Raw genomic sequence first — 15,818 nt, forward strand, 5'->3', positions numbered from 1 at the left:
CTAAATGGATGATCTGGGAGTCCCTCCCCTCAGTCCTCTAGACTACAAATCGGGGACTCAACTCAGTTCATCACTAGTCCATGATGCAGAAAGCTTTGGCAAGCACCATGAAGAGAATTCTCTTGGTGCCATGTAATTCTACTCTCAAACCACTGGGATTTTCAGGTTTTTCACAGCAGGATGGAGCAGAAACAGATGGAGACGATCCCTTGTGCCCTCAAGGCAGAGAGGGTACCAGAATGAAGATGAAGGTATGCCAGGTCCCACCTGGTGGCTCGGGTCTCTCCCACGGGCAAGCTCCAGCCCGTCCTCATCCCCACACACCGCCAGCCACAGTCATCCTCGTATATTGGGGGCATCAACCTTCCTTCCACTGCAGGCTCCTGGGAGAGGCAGTGGCCATATAAGCACTTAAAACTTGAGCCTGCAGGTCAGCCCTCCTCTCCTCCCCCTTCTGCAGAAGCCTTGGAGCTGTGTGGGGACAAACACCACAGCCTTGGAGAGACGAGTCATATCCTCAGCTTCCCTCAACCTGTGCGATCACCGAGTTGCCATGGCGACGCTGCAGCCCTGAGATGCAATGGCTGCAAACAGCATGGGTGGTTCTAGGGCTCCCAGCCGAGGGCCTAGGAGGCCAGGCGATTGGGCAGGCCGGGTGGGGAGGAGGAGAGGGAGCCCTCCTCCAGGCCTGGCTGGTAATTGCCGCTAAATGAGGGGCTGTCATTGAACCCAACATGCGTGAGGTGAGGGCCCCCGCTCCGCACCCTGTAATTACTGCACCAGACAGCAGTGCTTGCTCCCTGTGCCGGGGAGGGGGCGGGGGGAGCAGACAGGAAGCTCTCATCCACCTGAGCCAGCGGGGCTCTGGCAGCCTCTCAGACGAGGTGACCGCTCCCCCATCATCCGGCTGGAGCAGGAGCTTCCTTTAATCCTGGCCTCTGGGCCGGCAGAACCCAAGGGGGGCAGAGGTGCAGGAGCCAGATAAGGCACTGCTTTGGAGCAGCCTTGGTGCCACAGCTCCACATGCCGAGTCTGTGCTGGGAATCTGAATTAGCGGCAGATATTGGTTCCAGCTCCTTCGGAACACAGCGGATCTGAAGGCCTTGGGCGAGTCACTGCCCCCTCCTGGGCCTCAGTCTCTCTAGCTGTAGCACTGGAAGTTGCACTCGGTAATTCTTAAGGATTCTTCTACAGCAGGGGTTGGCAAACTACACACAGCTGGCAAGTCGAATCCTACTTTTGTAAACAAGGTTTCCCTGGAATATAGCCACGCCCTTTTGTTTCTGTATCATCTATGGCTGATTTCGTGCTACAACGGCAGAGTAGTTGCGGCAGATGCCATATGGTCCTCAAACCAAAAATATTTACTATTTGCCCCTTTACAGAAAGTTTGCAGGCCCGTTTCTAAAACATTTACATTCTCCTAGGTTTAACCAAGTGAGCTTCAGTGACTCCAATCTGATTAGAATAATTTTATAACAGGCCCCATCCTGGTCCCCACCATGGACACCCAGTGTCCTCTTCCAAGGACCCTTTTTCTCCTGGATTTGCATAGCGGTGGCAGGTCGGACTGGGCTCTGGGGCTGTAGCGTGGGGCAATGGCGCCACCTGCTGTGAGTGGCTAAAAGCACTTCTGCGTGGAACGCCTTGGCCCCAAGTCAGGGGACCCAGCCCCTCCGGAGCAGGCTGGGCAGGGCTCAGAGCACAGCCCATGGGAACCAGGTCTTGTCCGCTCCCCGTTTCAGAGGGAGGACTGCAGTCTAAAGAGTCCAAGGTAGGTGAGTGGAAGGCCCAGGTCCCAGCGGCCCATAAACCCTTCCCGGAGACGGCTGGATCAGTGATGCAGGGACAGGGACACAGAGGCGCACGGGCCTGGATGTGAACCCCAGCCTGGCCACTCATTTTAAGATCTTTACCTTTTCTAGGCTGCAGTTTCTTGGTTGCTAAAAGGATCAAAATAAACACTTATGTACCTCTCTGTTGCCAATTCTGACTCAATTTTCCAAATAACTTTGAGACAGACATTATCCCCATTTCACAGATCATGTAAAGCCTCCAGAACACAGTGCTCAGTAAATATTCATTTATTTCTTGCCTGCAGGTGTGGCAGGGCCCCAAGGAGGGGGCACGCACGCTGGAACGGGAGAGGGCTGGCTTACGACCAGTCATTTGAAGAAACCCCGGGCGGGGAAAGGAGGGGCAAGGCCAGGCCCACACCGCCCCCTCCAGGGCCCCACACCTCCAGCAACGCAAGGCAGCCAGTGAACCGCGAACCATTTATTTCAAAACTATAAATAAATCAGTTCTCTGAGAAAAGCCGCCCGCAGGTGATGAGGCCCTGACCTCGCCAGGTCCCCGTCCCGGTTGCTCTGTAGGCCAAACCCAGCCCACTGGAAAGCCATTATGCCTCTGAAACCAGTCTTGGCTGCCAGAGCGCGGCAAATGGTTGGGAAGAACCAGCCCTCGCCCTTCTCCTGCTGAGATTCTAGCATAGCGTGGTCCCTGCCCCCCGCCGGGTCCCAGACTGGCCGGGTGCTCACCACCTGTTTGGCCAAGCTCCAAAGGGAGAGATCCTCTGACCTAGCCTCACCACACGGTCAAACCCGGGTGACTCACTGGCCACTGCTCTCAGCTGCCGTGAAGAGCCACCTGGGCCCTGAGCCGCTGGCAAGTGTTGGCAGCAGGATGGGAGGGGAAGGGGTCTGCTTGCAAGCTGCTCCCCCTGGCTGGTCACAGCTGCCCCTGAGCCACAAAGTACTGCTCCTCCTCATTGTCATCTTCCTCCTGCTGGCTGCTCCGGAGCAGCAGCTCCAGGTCGGGGCTGGAGCCCAGCCCCTTCAAGGGCTTAGGGCCACCATCACCTTGAGATAGAGAGAGACCACAGTTATGAACCGAACAGTGGTTTTCTTGGTTTGCCCTGATTTGCATGTGCTGATTCAGGTCCCCACCCACTCTCTGGAGATGACCCCTACATCTTCCCAGGAGTGGCGGTGGCAGAGCCACCAGACACTTCCTGAATTAGAGCGACATCCGACGCAGAGGCAGCTGAACCGTGGAGACAGCCACCCGACTGGAACTGCCTTGGGGAGGGCAGGAGCCACCTGGCTCTTCCTGGCAGGGCTGGGGCTGGGTCAAGGGGAAATCAGAAGTGCTAAGAGTCGTGGGGGAAACGACATCAGAAAACAGGCTCCTGGAAGGGGCTCTGGGTTACCTCTGGAGTGCAGGGCTTTGAGGGCAACATGCAGGGATATTCCCGAGAGGCAGAGGGCAAAGCCCAGCCAGTTCAGGAGGCTGATCTGGTCGCCCAGAAGATGAGCTGCCAACAGCAAAGTGCAGACTTCCTGGGGGCAGAGAGGCAGGAAGGGGAAGGGATCAGCAGGAGGATGTGGCTCCTGTGCAAGGAGGGTGCGGGGCGGGGGCCCGGGCACACTCCGGACCCGCCCGAACTCCCGGGCCCAGGCAGGGCAGGCTGGCCTGCAGGGCAGGAGGGCCAGGGTCGCAAGCCGGCCTGTAACACTCCCCTGCTGGCCTCCCTTTTTGTCACTGAGATGCAACTAAAGAGGAGCTTCTCACAGAATTCTGTCAGGAATAAAGAGGCAAAGCAGATCCAGGGCTGGGGACGCAGGTGTCTGGCCCATGCCACACCCACAGGAATAGAGGAGAGCTGCCCTTCCACGTGAGAATGCAGAGTGACACTGGGCTCTGAGGACACACACTGGTCCCAGGGTCCTTCGTAAACAGTGACGGCAAACAGGACTGCCAAGGCGATGCACTGTGAGAAGCACAGCTGTGCCTCACTGTTCCGCGGGCAGCCAGAGCCCCTTGGGGAGGCCTGTGTTTCCGGGTTTAGGCTCATGCTCCGGCATCAGTGTCTGTCTGGTCAAAGAGAAAACCCCCTCCGTGGCCTGAGCAGGGAGGAGTTGAGGTGCGGTAGGGGAGGGGAATGGAGAACTGAGAGGAGGGAGCAGGGGGGACAGGGAAGAGAGCTGCCAGGTGGCAGCGAAACAAGACTGACTACCCGTGGCACTCTGGTGATGTAACTGTCCCTGGCTGTGCCAGCAGCAGACACCGATCAATAGTGGAACTCTCTACTGATGAGTCTGGATGAGGGCTTCTCAGCCTATGGCTCCAGCCCACTGCCAATGACCAGAGTCGGCATTCAAGGCAAAATGTAAGCGTGCCCCAGCCCTAGCCTTGCAGGCCTGGGTGGAGCGGCTCCGCGCGCTCCCTGGTGACGGGGACAGGGAGAGAGAAGAGCACAGTACTGAGCACAGTGCTGGAGCCTAATGGGGCACTTCTGGGCCCTCCCCAGGGCCCAGGTGCAAGTGCAGGAATGGAAGCTGCTGCTGAGAAACCCTTAGGGGGCTCCCCTCTAAGACAGGCCCAGGGTGTCCCCCAAGTCTGTACCTTAAAAATGCCAGCAATGGAGAGAGTGAGGCTGGAGGTTCTGGAGACCAGGAGGAACTCAGAGAAGCCCAAACCAAAGGCGAGAATCCCGCCAAGGAAGAGGCTCCCAAGTACCCGCAGAAGCAGCCCTGTGTCCTGGAAACGGAAGATTTTCTCAGATGTGGACAAATGGAGACCTGAAAGCAACAGGGGGAGAGAGAGCGGGAGGCTGGGTCCTGGGCTACCTTGGCCGGCCTGTCAGCCAGATGAGCTCTGCCATCGTCACCGTCACCGTGAGTACTCACGGAGCACCTGCAGACTGAGGCCGAGAGAAAGGATGCGAGGTACAAAGGATCCCGTGAGATGGCCGAGACTTGGAGAAACCAGGGGAGCAGTGCCGGCTGCCCGAAGATCCCTGGGGCAATACACGCCTGTGATGACTCACCTGAGCCTCTGGGCTGAAGTAGAGGGGGACAGCCCCACACGGAAAGTCACCGATGGAAATGCCCTGCTCCTTCAGACAGTTTTTACCTACTGGTCTTTGGGAGGAGTTGCTGATTTCATATGGCCTTTGCAGCTGGGACAACCAATGGGACAAACAGAGGCAGGGCAACCCATCAAGTTCAGGACGGACAATGCCCTGGTCCACTGGGGAAGTTCCTCGGTCTAAATTTCAGCTAGGCGGGTCACCCACAAACAGGGACAAAATTCTAACCCTACAACCCCCCATTTTAATCTAGGTTGGTTAAAATTGCTATTACAAAGCTGTGGGACTTGGGCTGAGATATGTCCCCTTTCTGGACCTCCGTTTCCCTTCTGATAGAATGAGAGGACTGGGGCCAGACTGGTGTTTCTCAAACAAGCAGTATAATTGGATGAACATTTCTCCCAAAGGAAACACACAAACACATAAATGCATGATGGAAGCCACGGCTCCTTGCTCTAGAAACATACACACATGCACGTAGCCCCCAAATTTTGCTTAGACTTTCAGAGGAGTCACAGCCCCTCCAACACTGTCCCTCCCACAGAAAAGGTCCCGTGGTGGACCAGCAGAGGCAAGGGAAGCCCCCAGCTGGGCACAGCAGAGATACCTGTGGTAGCTAGAAGCTGAACGAGTGCTTTGAGATTTTTGGAAGGAAGGACCAAAGAAATGCAGAGTGACGGTCCTCCCACCCCAGGCAAAACAGCCTCACAATGCAGGACATCTTGTTTGGTGCTGGGCTCAGCAGTACTGCAAAGGTATCAGCAAATTGAAGGGAATTCGGGGAAAAGCAACATAAGTAATGAAGGTGCTTGGGGGATTAATTTACCAGAAAAGATTAAAGGAGCTAAATCCATGCAGCTTTGCTGAGTGACGACTACCATGGGCTTTTGGATGAGGTTTTGCAGAGATGGGGCACGGTGTAAACACCCAGGAAGGGAGGGAGAGTGTGGCGTCTAGTATGAGGGGGTACAAAGGAGGAATGGGGAGAGATTTGAAAAAGGAAAAAAAGAAAAAACCAAAAACCAGGCCCTGAATGGAAGTTTCCTGGACAACAGGCTGTGGAATAATTTTCTCAGGGAGGTTAGAGACGCTTCACTGCTTGAAACTTAAATGCATGTGGGACAGAATTTTCTGTAACAACCCTGAGGGCAGATGGGATTCTGGGAGGAAGGATAAACAGACAGGGAACAAAGACTAATCCCAAAACATCAGAGAGAGGAAGGTGGCAGCGCACCCCCCAGCCTGCACAATTCTCCCTGCCTCTCCTCTCCTCTGGAACATGACGGTGGAGGGGAACTGCTCACGTCCCCAGGCTCCTGCGTGCTGCCCCTGGCCTCCAGCCCCTGGATGCCCACACTCAGCCTGCGCTCCCTAAACACACAGCCCGATGTTATGTGCCTGGACACAGTGAACCTCCCGTCCCACTTCCTGTCGCCATGCCTCCCTCCGACTGCCAAAATCCCACTCCTCGTCCAAACTATGTCATCTGGGAAGGCTTTCTGACTTGCCTCACTCCACCATCCTGAAACAATTCATGACAATTCTTAGAGCCAGCACGCACAGCAGCTACCGGGAGGGCTGAACCACTCGGACCAGGCCGCTGGCTCCCAAGCCTGGCTCATTTATGAGCTATGGGACCTTGGGCATGTTATCCTCTGTGCCTCAGTTCCCTCTACATGCAAAATAGGGTAATAATAGCACTGCCACACAGTGCAACAGTCCTCAACCTTTTTGGCACCAGGAACCGGTTTCACGGAAGGTAATTTTTCCTCAGACTGGGGCAGGGGGCGCAGGCGTGTGCTGCGGGTCATGCACAGCCCGTTTCCTAACAGGCCACGGACCGGTACCAGGGGTTGAGGACCACAGACAGGATTCTTGGGAGGATTAAATGAGTTACTCTGTTTAAAATAATCAGAATAGTCCTGGTGTTCAGGGCTCTGTACACATTCACTGTCATTACCACTCCCTGGGTTTTACACGTGCTTTCTATGTAACATTTGCCATGCTGGATTCTAGCCATTTTGTTTACACGTCTGTCCAGCCCCTAAACCATGTGCTGTCGAGAGGATGGATCTCGGTAACCTCTGCAGCTACCACCATGCTGGGCGCAGAGCAACGATTTGGGACCTGCTATACTGAAGGCCCCCGAGGTGGATGGCCCAACGTACCTTCAAAGACAGCAAAGAGAGGGAAGAGTCCCAGGAACATGAGTGGCTGCAGGTGGAACATGGTGTCGATGGGGTTCTGGAGGCCTGCAGGGTGGGGGCAGGGGGTCCGTCAGATCTGGCTGCCCCTGCCCTGCCTCCACCCTGCCCATGCCCACACCCCTCTCTCTGGGGGGCGGGTGGCCTGTGCTCACCGAGTTCAGCCTTCTGCAGGAGTATCTGGGTGAGGGTCCAGCGAATGCCACCAATGAACGAGGCCCCCAGCACCAAGGCGAAGCCCTCCATGTTGAACTGTGTGGACTTGTAGGTGAACATGAAGAGACCCCCAGCAATGAGGAGGACCACCAGGACCAGTGCTGCACGCTAGTAGGATGGGGAGCAGTGGTAGCTAGCTCAGGGGTCCTCTTAAGATCAAGAGTTCACCACACCTGGAGTTTGGGGTCAGCAGCCATCTTAGCTGTCCATGGGCAGGAAACCCTCTACCCCTTGGCCCCACCCCGAGGGTCTCGGACAGTCCTTGCCCACTGCTGTGTGCAGGGCTGACATTCAGCTGATATATGCCCGATGTCCCTACTTGTTCTCAATACTGAAGTACTTTCTAGCGGCTGTCCTCGGCCCCCAAAAGGCCCCCCCCTCCCTGGACCTGCCAAACAGGGGTCACTGCCTTGCACAATAGGGAGCCCCAGCCCCTGCTGTGCCCAGGCCCTCGAATTTCAGTGCTTTCTCCCTCAGCCATTACCCCACAGCACCAGCTTCTAAATTTACTGAATATTGCCCCCGCCCCTGCCCCCATCTAGGTCCCTTCTCAGAAAAGGGAACTACTGCCAGCTGGGCTGGGCCTGTCTCCTCTGTCACACAGAGACACAGGCCACTGCTCAGACTCCCTCTTTTATTCTTAGCATCTGTGGGGGCAGGAGGGACAAAAGAGAAGCTGGGCCCTCACCAGTTCCTCCAGCTTGAAGATCAGAGAGAAGATCAAGATGAAGAGGACGGCTGAGGATTTGGTCATTGTGTACCTGGAAGGGAAAATCGCCCACAATGCACTGCTGGAGCACACCGCAGAGAAAGGAGCCCAGAGCACGAACCAGTGGGCTGGAAAAGGGGGCACTCCCTGACTTCCCTGAGGGCACTCCGGGTACAAAGACCAGAAGGAGCCAGCCTGAGACTGGGCTGATAAGCGACCTTTAATCAGAAGAAATCTCTGACTAGGCGGCCTCTGATCATCACCAGGGAGAAGAGGCTGCAGCTCTGACGTGAGCACACCGAGTTCTGTCCTTTACCTCCCCCTCAGCGGAGAACAGGACAGGGAAGGGAGGGTGGAGAAGAGGGCAGGAAGAGGAGGCACGGACTGTGTCTCCAAAGCAAAACAACAGCAAGAATGACCTCGTGCCCACATGGGGCTCCGCTGCAGCCACCCCCCACCTGCTGTTCTGCTGCTCGTTTTCCCTGCCTGACTGCTGGGGCTCCGTGTGAGCTCCTCGGCTTCCCCAGGCAGCCAGGCACAGCATCCCCTCTGCGCTGGGCTTACGGAAGAGGCTGGCGACTTCCTGGAGAGCTGCTGGGTGCCAGAGAGGAGCTGAGAAAGCAAGGGCTGGTCCCACAAGTGGAGAGTGGCTGGCCCATCGGCCGGGTGTGCAGACAGCCAGCTGGATGGACAGAGAGCTCGAGCCTGAAGGGAGGTGGCAGGGTGTGGCCAGTACTCACAGAGAGACAGTGATGTAGAGGAAGCTCCAGTTGGACAAGCCCACGTCAAGTGCTGTCGCCAGTGCTGTGGAGACAAAGGACCCCAGCAGACAGCGTGGGCAGTCAACACTCAGCCAGAGGGGACCAGTGCCGAGGCACTTGAGTGTCTCCCACTTTTGTATCTCCCTGGCTCCTCCTCTGGGGCCCTCAGTCCTCTTCCACCCAGAGACTAAAAGGTTAATACCTGGCCAAAAAGGCAGAGGACTGTTGCAGTGTTAGGGCTCCAGTCCATTCTGACCGGCTGGGGCCTGTGTCATTCTCATCTGTTAGATACTTTGATTATTCCCCTGACGAGGGGTATTAATCTGATCCTGTCAATTACTCACTGCAAACCCTTCTCCCTCAGGAGGGAGCACAAAGGCAACAGGGCACTTGGCCTCCAGGATCTGACCCCTGCCGACCCGCTCGTTTCTCCTTTCTCCCATTTCCTCCTCCTCGAGTTCTCAGCATCCTCAGACACTTCAGTTTCCCCTCAGACTCCACAAGCTGCCCTAAACCTCCCTGGGCCACGAGCACCCCTCCTTGCAGGACTGGCCAGGTGCATGGTGGGCATGGAGGGGGGTGGTCTCTCTTTTGCCCAGCCTGTGCTTCCTCAGCAGCCCCCCTCCTGCCCCGCCCCCGCTGAGGCCCTGCTCCCGCACATACCTGTGGGAGCCACCCTTCTGAGGTAGTCGGTCCAGCTCAGCACCACGCGGGCCCTGTGGCTGGAGCACTGAACCAGAGCCCTGGACAGGGCAGAGAAGAGGAAGATCACGGCCAGGTGCAGCATCGTCATGAAGAGGGGGAAATGGAAGCTCTGTACGGGGCCCAAAGCAGACACTCCAGGCTTGGTTTCAATGGCCTGCCCCACACCCAGCTCCCTCCCACAGATCCATGGTGGGCCAACAGCTGCATCCGTGATTAAACTATTGCAATACTTCTAGGTGGAAACAGCTGCTACCTTGAGCCCCCAAGTTTTCCCAGCTCATCCCTCAGCATCTCCCCTCTCTCTCCGATTTTCCCCGATCCAAACATTCAATGGGACCCCCTGGCACAGCAGGCTTGGAGGGCCCTATTCCACCACCAGGTATGAATGGCCTCTAGTTTGGCTAGTCGAAGCCTGTACCCTCCTGCTATTAAACATTAGGGGCATCGCAGCCATGGCTCCAGCCCCCTTCGTCCCAGCCCCCTGCACCGGCAAGGCCTCCAGTTACCTTCGTCAGCCATTTGTTGTAGAAGGTGATGCCGATGGAGAAGCAGTAGTAGAGAAGGACCAGCCCCAGAGTCAACAGCGCCTTCCACACAAAGGCCACGTCCAGGGCCCACCTCCCCATCCGTGGAAGCTGCAACACCCTAGCTCCTGGGGCAGCGGGGCAGGCACCTCTCTTGAAGACAGACTGTGGGAAGAGCCCGCTGAGATGGACCAGGACTTTCAACAAGAACATCTCCTGGCCAGAGGAGTTCTCTTCGCCTCCATGATTCAGAACGGTCAATGGAGCCCCACGCGGAGTCCTCACCCAAGGGGCTGGTGGCCTGAGCTGACCGTTTCCATGGTTAACTGGATGCAGGGCCCACAGGCTCCAGGTCTGCTGCTAAAAAAAAGAAAATTCAGCTCTGGAGGCTCACGCAGAGACGCGCCCCTTGCAGCCACAGGCTGCCAGTGAAGGCGGCGTGACTCCGGGCTCCTGGGGTCTGCCTCCGGCCGTCTCCACCCCACAGGGAGCAGGTCCAAGCAGACTGGGCAGCACGGAGCCCACGCCCAGCACAGGTACTCACAGAGCTCCATGCCATGCCTACTCTTGTCACCTTAAGCTGTTCTCCATGAACTGCCACTAAAAGTGACCTTTTAAAAACATAAATCTGTTCATGTCAGACCACTGGTTAAAACGCTTTGGCACTTCCAGAACTTTTCTGATAAAGACCCAAACCCTTCCTGGGGCTCTCAAGGCCCTGAACTGGCCCCTAACAGTCTCTCCAGCCTCAGCTGCAGGGTCTCTGGGCCCTGGCCCCAACGGCCACCTCTCAGTTCCCCAAACACACCAGGCTCTTTCCTGTCACCTGAAGGAACAGAAAGAAAGCCGAGCCCACCCTTCAGTCCTTGTTCATTGATCCTACTCATTGTCAGCTCCAAGGTCGCTCCCTTGGGCTCCCACATGCCCTTGATCAGTCCCCTGGGAGATACAGGTGGCTCTCGAAGCTCCCCTACTTCTCCTTGAAAGCACTCGTGCAGGGCCTGATCTGTGTCTGTCCCCTGGGAGGCTACGAGCTCCACAAAGACAGGGAAAAGCGCGTCCGCAGGCCTGTGCACACCTGGCATGTTGTACATTCTCCATGCGGTTTGATGCTCAGTGACAGAGCACGCATGTAGTTTTCAGGGCACTGATCTGGACTTTAGGGGTTAAAAATGGACCAGGAAACCAATACCCGTTTTGCCCTAACCCTAACAACTACCCCACAGAGGCGGTGCCTGCCTTAGAGTCTTGTGAAACTAAACCACTCCCAGCCTCTCCACCAATCCAGCCAACCCTAACGAGTGCCCAGAGCATGCCAGGCTCAGGAAGAGTGGGCAGACCACCTGTGCCTAGAGGGGCACTGGGTCCAGCATTACACACCTGCTGCGGCTACGTCCCCTTCTCCCCATCTCCTCCTTCAAGATGTTCCCATTCTGTTGAAATGCCACCTCCTTGAAGCCTTCCTAGAGTCACCTGATCAGACACCCCTCCTCCTTCCCCAACCCCAGTCCTTTCTGCGGGGAGTGACTGCATTCTGCTCTGTACCCTGCAACACACGTTGTCATCTCCCCTCCCCCAGGGTTGGCAGGGAGCTGGCACAAGGCTTTGCCCAAAGGTCTCCCTAGGGTTACAGTTCTCTTCAGAGGAGCTGTGGAAACCTGTGGTGGTGTTTTGGGGGATGCTCCTGCCATTTAGTGAGCAGGGACAATGAAGCGGCAGTCCAGATGTCTAAGAATCATTCTGCATCCTGCATGACTTTGATAGTACGTAGGCGAAAGACCAGCTTATAATCACCTGACCCTAGAACCTAACTCTGTTTTATATGTAAACACAGAGCAGCTCATGGTTCTACTATGAACTAAAATTTCCAAGAAGACAGTGACCCCTGAGGGGACACTGTACTCTCAAAAAGGTCAAGGTGGTACCAAGAGCTCCCATTCTGGAAAAACTACACCTACAGCAATGGCACTAATGGTTTTTGAGCTGCCAACACAACACGGCTAAGTTGGTCTGCACTGTGGCTGTCACACTCCCAGAGGTTCTACAGGCAGGTGACAGCGGCAGCTGCTTTGCCGTGACTCCTAGTATCGCTGTGTCCCAGAACTCACATATTAAAATATGTTTTATTTTATTGTTAATTACTTTATTTATATTATGGTCAGGGCATTGTTGATTTTTTAAAAATTGTGTGTAGGCAGTTTTTATTAACTCTGTCATTTCAGGATAATAAAGGCAGTTGCTACAAAATATTTGTAATAAAAAGAGGGTGTTGGATCCAATGGGTTGAAAGTCACTGTCCTACCTGACCTAATGCAGTCTCACTCCTTGAGGTGCCTTCTGTAAGCTGACGTCTCCCTACTGTGTACCCAGCTGACTCCTCGTGAACCCCAGAATATCCAACTGACAGCCTGTCCTCTTCCCATGGACGTCTAATACCAGGCATCTCACACCCAGAGTGTCGGAAACTGACTCCTGTTTTCCACACCCGCCCTCCATCCGAACCTGCTCCTCTTCACACTTCCCACCCTAGCAAACAGCAGCCCCACTCACCTAGCTGTTCAGGGAAAAAAACTGTTCTCCATCCTTGACTTCCCTCTCTCCCTCAGCCCACATTCAATCAACAAACACTGTCACCTCTACCTTCAAAAGTAGCCCAAATACGACCACATCTCCCAACCTCCACCACTACCACGGTGGAGCCACCAAGCTCTCCCCAAACAACCGTGTAGTGTCCTGCGTGGTTCTTTCTTCTCCTGCAACTCCCGCAGTCAGACTCCTGCTCACGGGGCTAGAGAGCGGGGCACACGGGCACAGATCTCAAGGCCCACATTCTTTCCTCTACACCAGGACTCCTCAACCTCGGCATTACTGGTATTTGGGGCCAGATAATTCTTTGTGGGGAGAAGAGCTGCCCTATGCATTGTAAGACGTTTAGCAGCATCCCTGGCCTCCACCTACTAGATGCCTGTCGCATCCTTCCCCCTCACCCCAAGAATGTCTCCAGATATTGACAAATGTCACCTGGGGATCCAAACTCTTCCCTGTTGAGAACCACCGGTACCCTACACAGGTAATCACAGGGCACGCTGGCACTAAGAGAGCTTTCTTCTTAGCACTCTCTCCCCATGGGTCCTTCCTGTGGCTTCCAAGCCAGGGCAGTCTGCTCATCCTTCTGTGAATCAATTTCCTGCACCTTCTGCTTCTGCTGCAGTTCCTGCTCCAACACTGCAATGCCCCTCTCCCCTGTTCAACTCCTGACCTTCCTTCACAGACCTAGCCCAGGTCCCCTACCTCCAAGAAGTCCCCATGACTGCCCTAGCCACAAGGAGCACTGTTTCAAAGTTAACTCATTTTCTTATTAGCATTCAGGTCACCTAACCACAAACATAAAGCCAAACCTCAGCCAGAAGGGCCCTTGGAAATCATCTAGCCACTTACTCAACGTGCATTTATTAAGCACCCCTGTATGACTAGCACTGGAGGTACAAACATGAAACTAATAATGTCCCCATCCTTATTTTATGATAAGGAAACCAGGCTTAATGGGATAAACACTCTTTTTGAAATCTCACTTGCCCAGGAAAAGAATTCCATATCTGCCTCACTTTCCCCCAGCGAGCAGCTTAGCTGGGAACAACAGCATATCAGGGTAAGGGAACACATGCTCCCCTCAGTCTCAACTGTCACATGGGCAGTGTGGCTTAGTGCTTAAAAGTGTGGACTTTGGAGTTAGAAACCTGGGATCAAGTCCTGGTGCCTCCACTTACTACTGTGCCGCTGCCATAAGTTACCCGATCTTTGGATTCAGTTTCTCCAACTGTAAAGATGAAACCATCTGCCTCCTGGGAAGGGAAGTCAGTGGCATCAGACAGAGCACTAAGTGTTGGCTCAAGGTAGGGGCCCCAGAGGGCCCTGCATTGCCAGCCCCACTCCCTCACCTCCTGTCCTCGCTTCAGCCTGTCTCCCCTGCTCCAATGAGTCACCGCACCCTCCTCTCCGTTGCCCCTTTAAGGGTCAGGTCTCTGTTCTCATCTTATACAACCCACCACTTCCTCCTCCTGGAACAACCTTCTCTTGGATGCCACGACACCACGCTCTCCTGGCTTCTGCTTTTCTGGATTCCTTGATTGTCTTAGCTGGCACCTCCTCTTCAACTCAACCTGTAAAAACCGGGTGCCTGAAGCTTGGACCCTGGTTTCTCTTCTCTCTCTTAATTCTTACCCTAAGTAACCTCATCCCACCCAATCGACTTGCCAGTGATTTCTTTACAGTGGCCCTAACCTTCTCTGTGAGTGCCAAACTAGTATATCTAACTGCCTATTTGGTAGCTCCACTGAGGATATCTAAAACTTAAAATGCTCTAAGATTTTTTAATTATTCCTCATGCCTCCAACTCAAAGTCATTTATTAAATGCCACCAAAATACACCCCGTTACTTAAGTCAAACCCAAAAATCACTGAAGTCATCTTTGACCACCCTTTTTCCCTCATTCCTCAAATTCTGCCCTGTCAGTTCCATCTTCGATATACTTCACCCATCTACTTCTCTTCACCTCCACTCCCATCACCACAGCCTGAGCCACAATAATCTTTCACCTACTGACTGCAACTGGGCTCTTAACTGGTCTCCCTGTTTCCTTTCCTCCCTACAACGTGGAATCCACAAAGCAGCCAGAGAGATGGCTTAAGCACACAAAGTAGCAGATCATGCGCTTTTAGGGCTAATCCCAACCCCTCCACACAGCCCACAAGGAAGTCCTCCCACCATCTAGCCTCTGCCCATCTCTGCAACCTCATTCGCCTACCACTGCCCCCAGCACCGCCACAGTGGCCTCCTGCTATCTGTCCAACACATCAAGTCTGTGTCCTTCTTTGTACTTGCTGTTCTCTCGGTCCACAGCACCCTTCCACAGACCTTAGCTTGGCTGAAAACTATCCCCCCCACCATCCTCGTGGCGCTTCCCACCATCTGACGTTTCCTTGTTTGCTCACGTGTTTACTGCCCGACCCACCCCCACGGCGGGATGCGGCCTCTGAGGGCAGGGCCGTCCGTGTCAGATTCTCGCCTGGGTCCAGGGCCCGGCACGTCGCAGGTGCTCAGTAAATACCAGACGAACCGGTGCGGGGCACGCCCCCCGCAGGAGGGAGCCTGGAGACCCCTCTCGCCTCCACAGATTGGGAGACCGAGGCCTGGGGAGCGGCAGCCGCATGGGCGTGCCCCACGCCGCCGTGCGCAGAGACCTGGCGGCGGTCCCGCCTCCTGGCTCCGGCCCCGGACCAACCCCCAGCCCCCAGCCTCAGGGAGCGCACGGGGAGTCCAGCCGCGAGCCCACTCACCTCCACCTGCGGCGCTCCCGGCAGGCACCTTCCCGCCGGAAGTGCAAGGCCGGACGCAGCCGCCACGCCATGGGAGGGGAGGTATCTTCCGCCGGAAGCTACTGAGGGCCAGGGCGGGCCCGAGCGGGGGGCGGGGCCGAGCGGGGGACGGCTTTGGTCGGGTCTTTCTCCCGCTCTCCGCTGAGACCTTGCGCAGCTCCCTCCTCCGGGAAGCCCCGCTAGCACAGCCCCGTGTTGTAATTGTGTCTTCGCTGAAGCAGGGGTTTGCTCTGGAGCCCTGGTTCCTGTTAGTGCTCTGCATCCAAAAAATGGTCACCTGTTTATTTTTCTTGGACGAATTGTTTTTCACATGCCCAGTCCAGTGCTGGGCAACCATGGAAGGAACCGCGAAGATAGGTATCTCATGGGCTTTTTCTTCTGGGAGCTCAAGCCAGCTGGAGAGTGATGTCAGAAGCACTAAATTTTAAGACTTAAGAGATCCAGAAGTAA

At 55.4% G+C, this 15,818-nt stretch overlaps 1 protein-coding gene across 5 annotated transcripts; it reads right to left on the bottom strand.

The window, feature by feature from the left end:
• Positions 1 to 2,262: 2,262 nt before the first annotated feature.
• On the bottom strand, positions 2,263 to 15,392 carry SLC35C2 (solute carrier family 35 member C2). Of its 5 annotated transcripts, none has more exons than XM_045529202.1 (10): positions 15,330 to 15,392; positions 9,975 to 10,349; positions 9,427 to 9,577; positions 8,743 to 8,806; positions 7,982 to 8,054; positions 7,233 to 7,401; positions 7,042 to 7,125; positions 4,408 to 4,583; positions 3,212 to 3,341; positions 2,263 to 2,861 (listed from the first exon to the last, which is right to left on the bottom strand). In XM_045529202.1, exons 2-10 carry the CDS (start codon positions 10,203 to 10,205, stop codon positions 2,731 to 2,733), a joined length of 1,209 nt encoding a protein of 402 aa, XP_045385158.1. In that variant the 5' UTR covers positions 10,206 to 10,349; positions 15,330 to 15,392; the 3' UTR covers positions 2,263 to 2,730. The 5 variants fall into 5 exon arrangements, with proteins under 5 accessions (XP_045385158.1, XP_045385159.1, XP_045385157.1 ...); XM_045529203.1 differs by having other exon boundaries at positions 7,233 to 7,338; positions 9,975 to 10,352; positions 15,330 to 15,389; XM_045529201.1 differs by having other exon boundaries at positions 9,975 to 10,352; positions 15,330 to 15,389.
• Positions 15,393 to 15,818: the final 426 nt, after the last annotated feature.

Source organism: Lemur catta, chromosome 17 (genome assembly GCF_020740605.2).
Source record: "Lemur catta isolate mLemCat1 chromosome 17, mLemCat1.pri, whole genome shotgun sequence".
NCBI classification, from domain to species: domain Eukaryota; kingdom Metazoa; phylum Chordata; class Mammalia; order Primates; family Lemuridae; genus Lemur; species Lemur catta.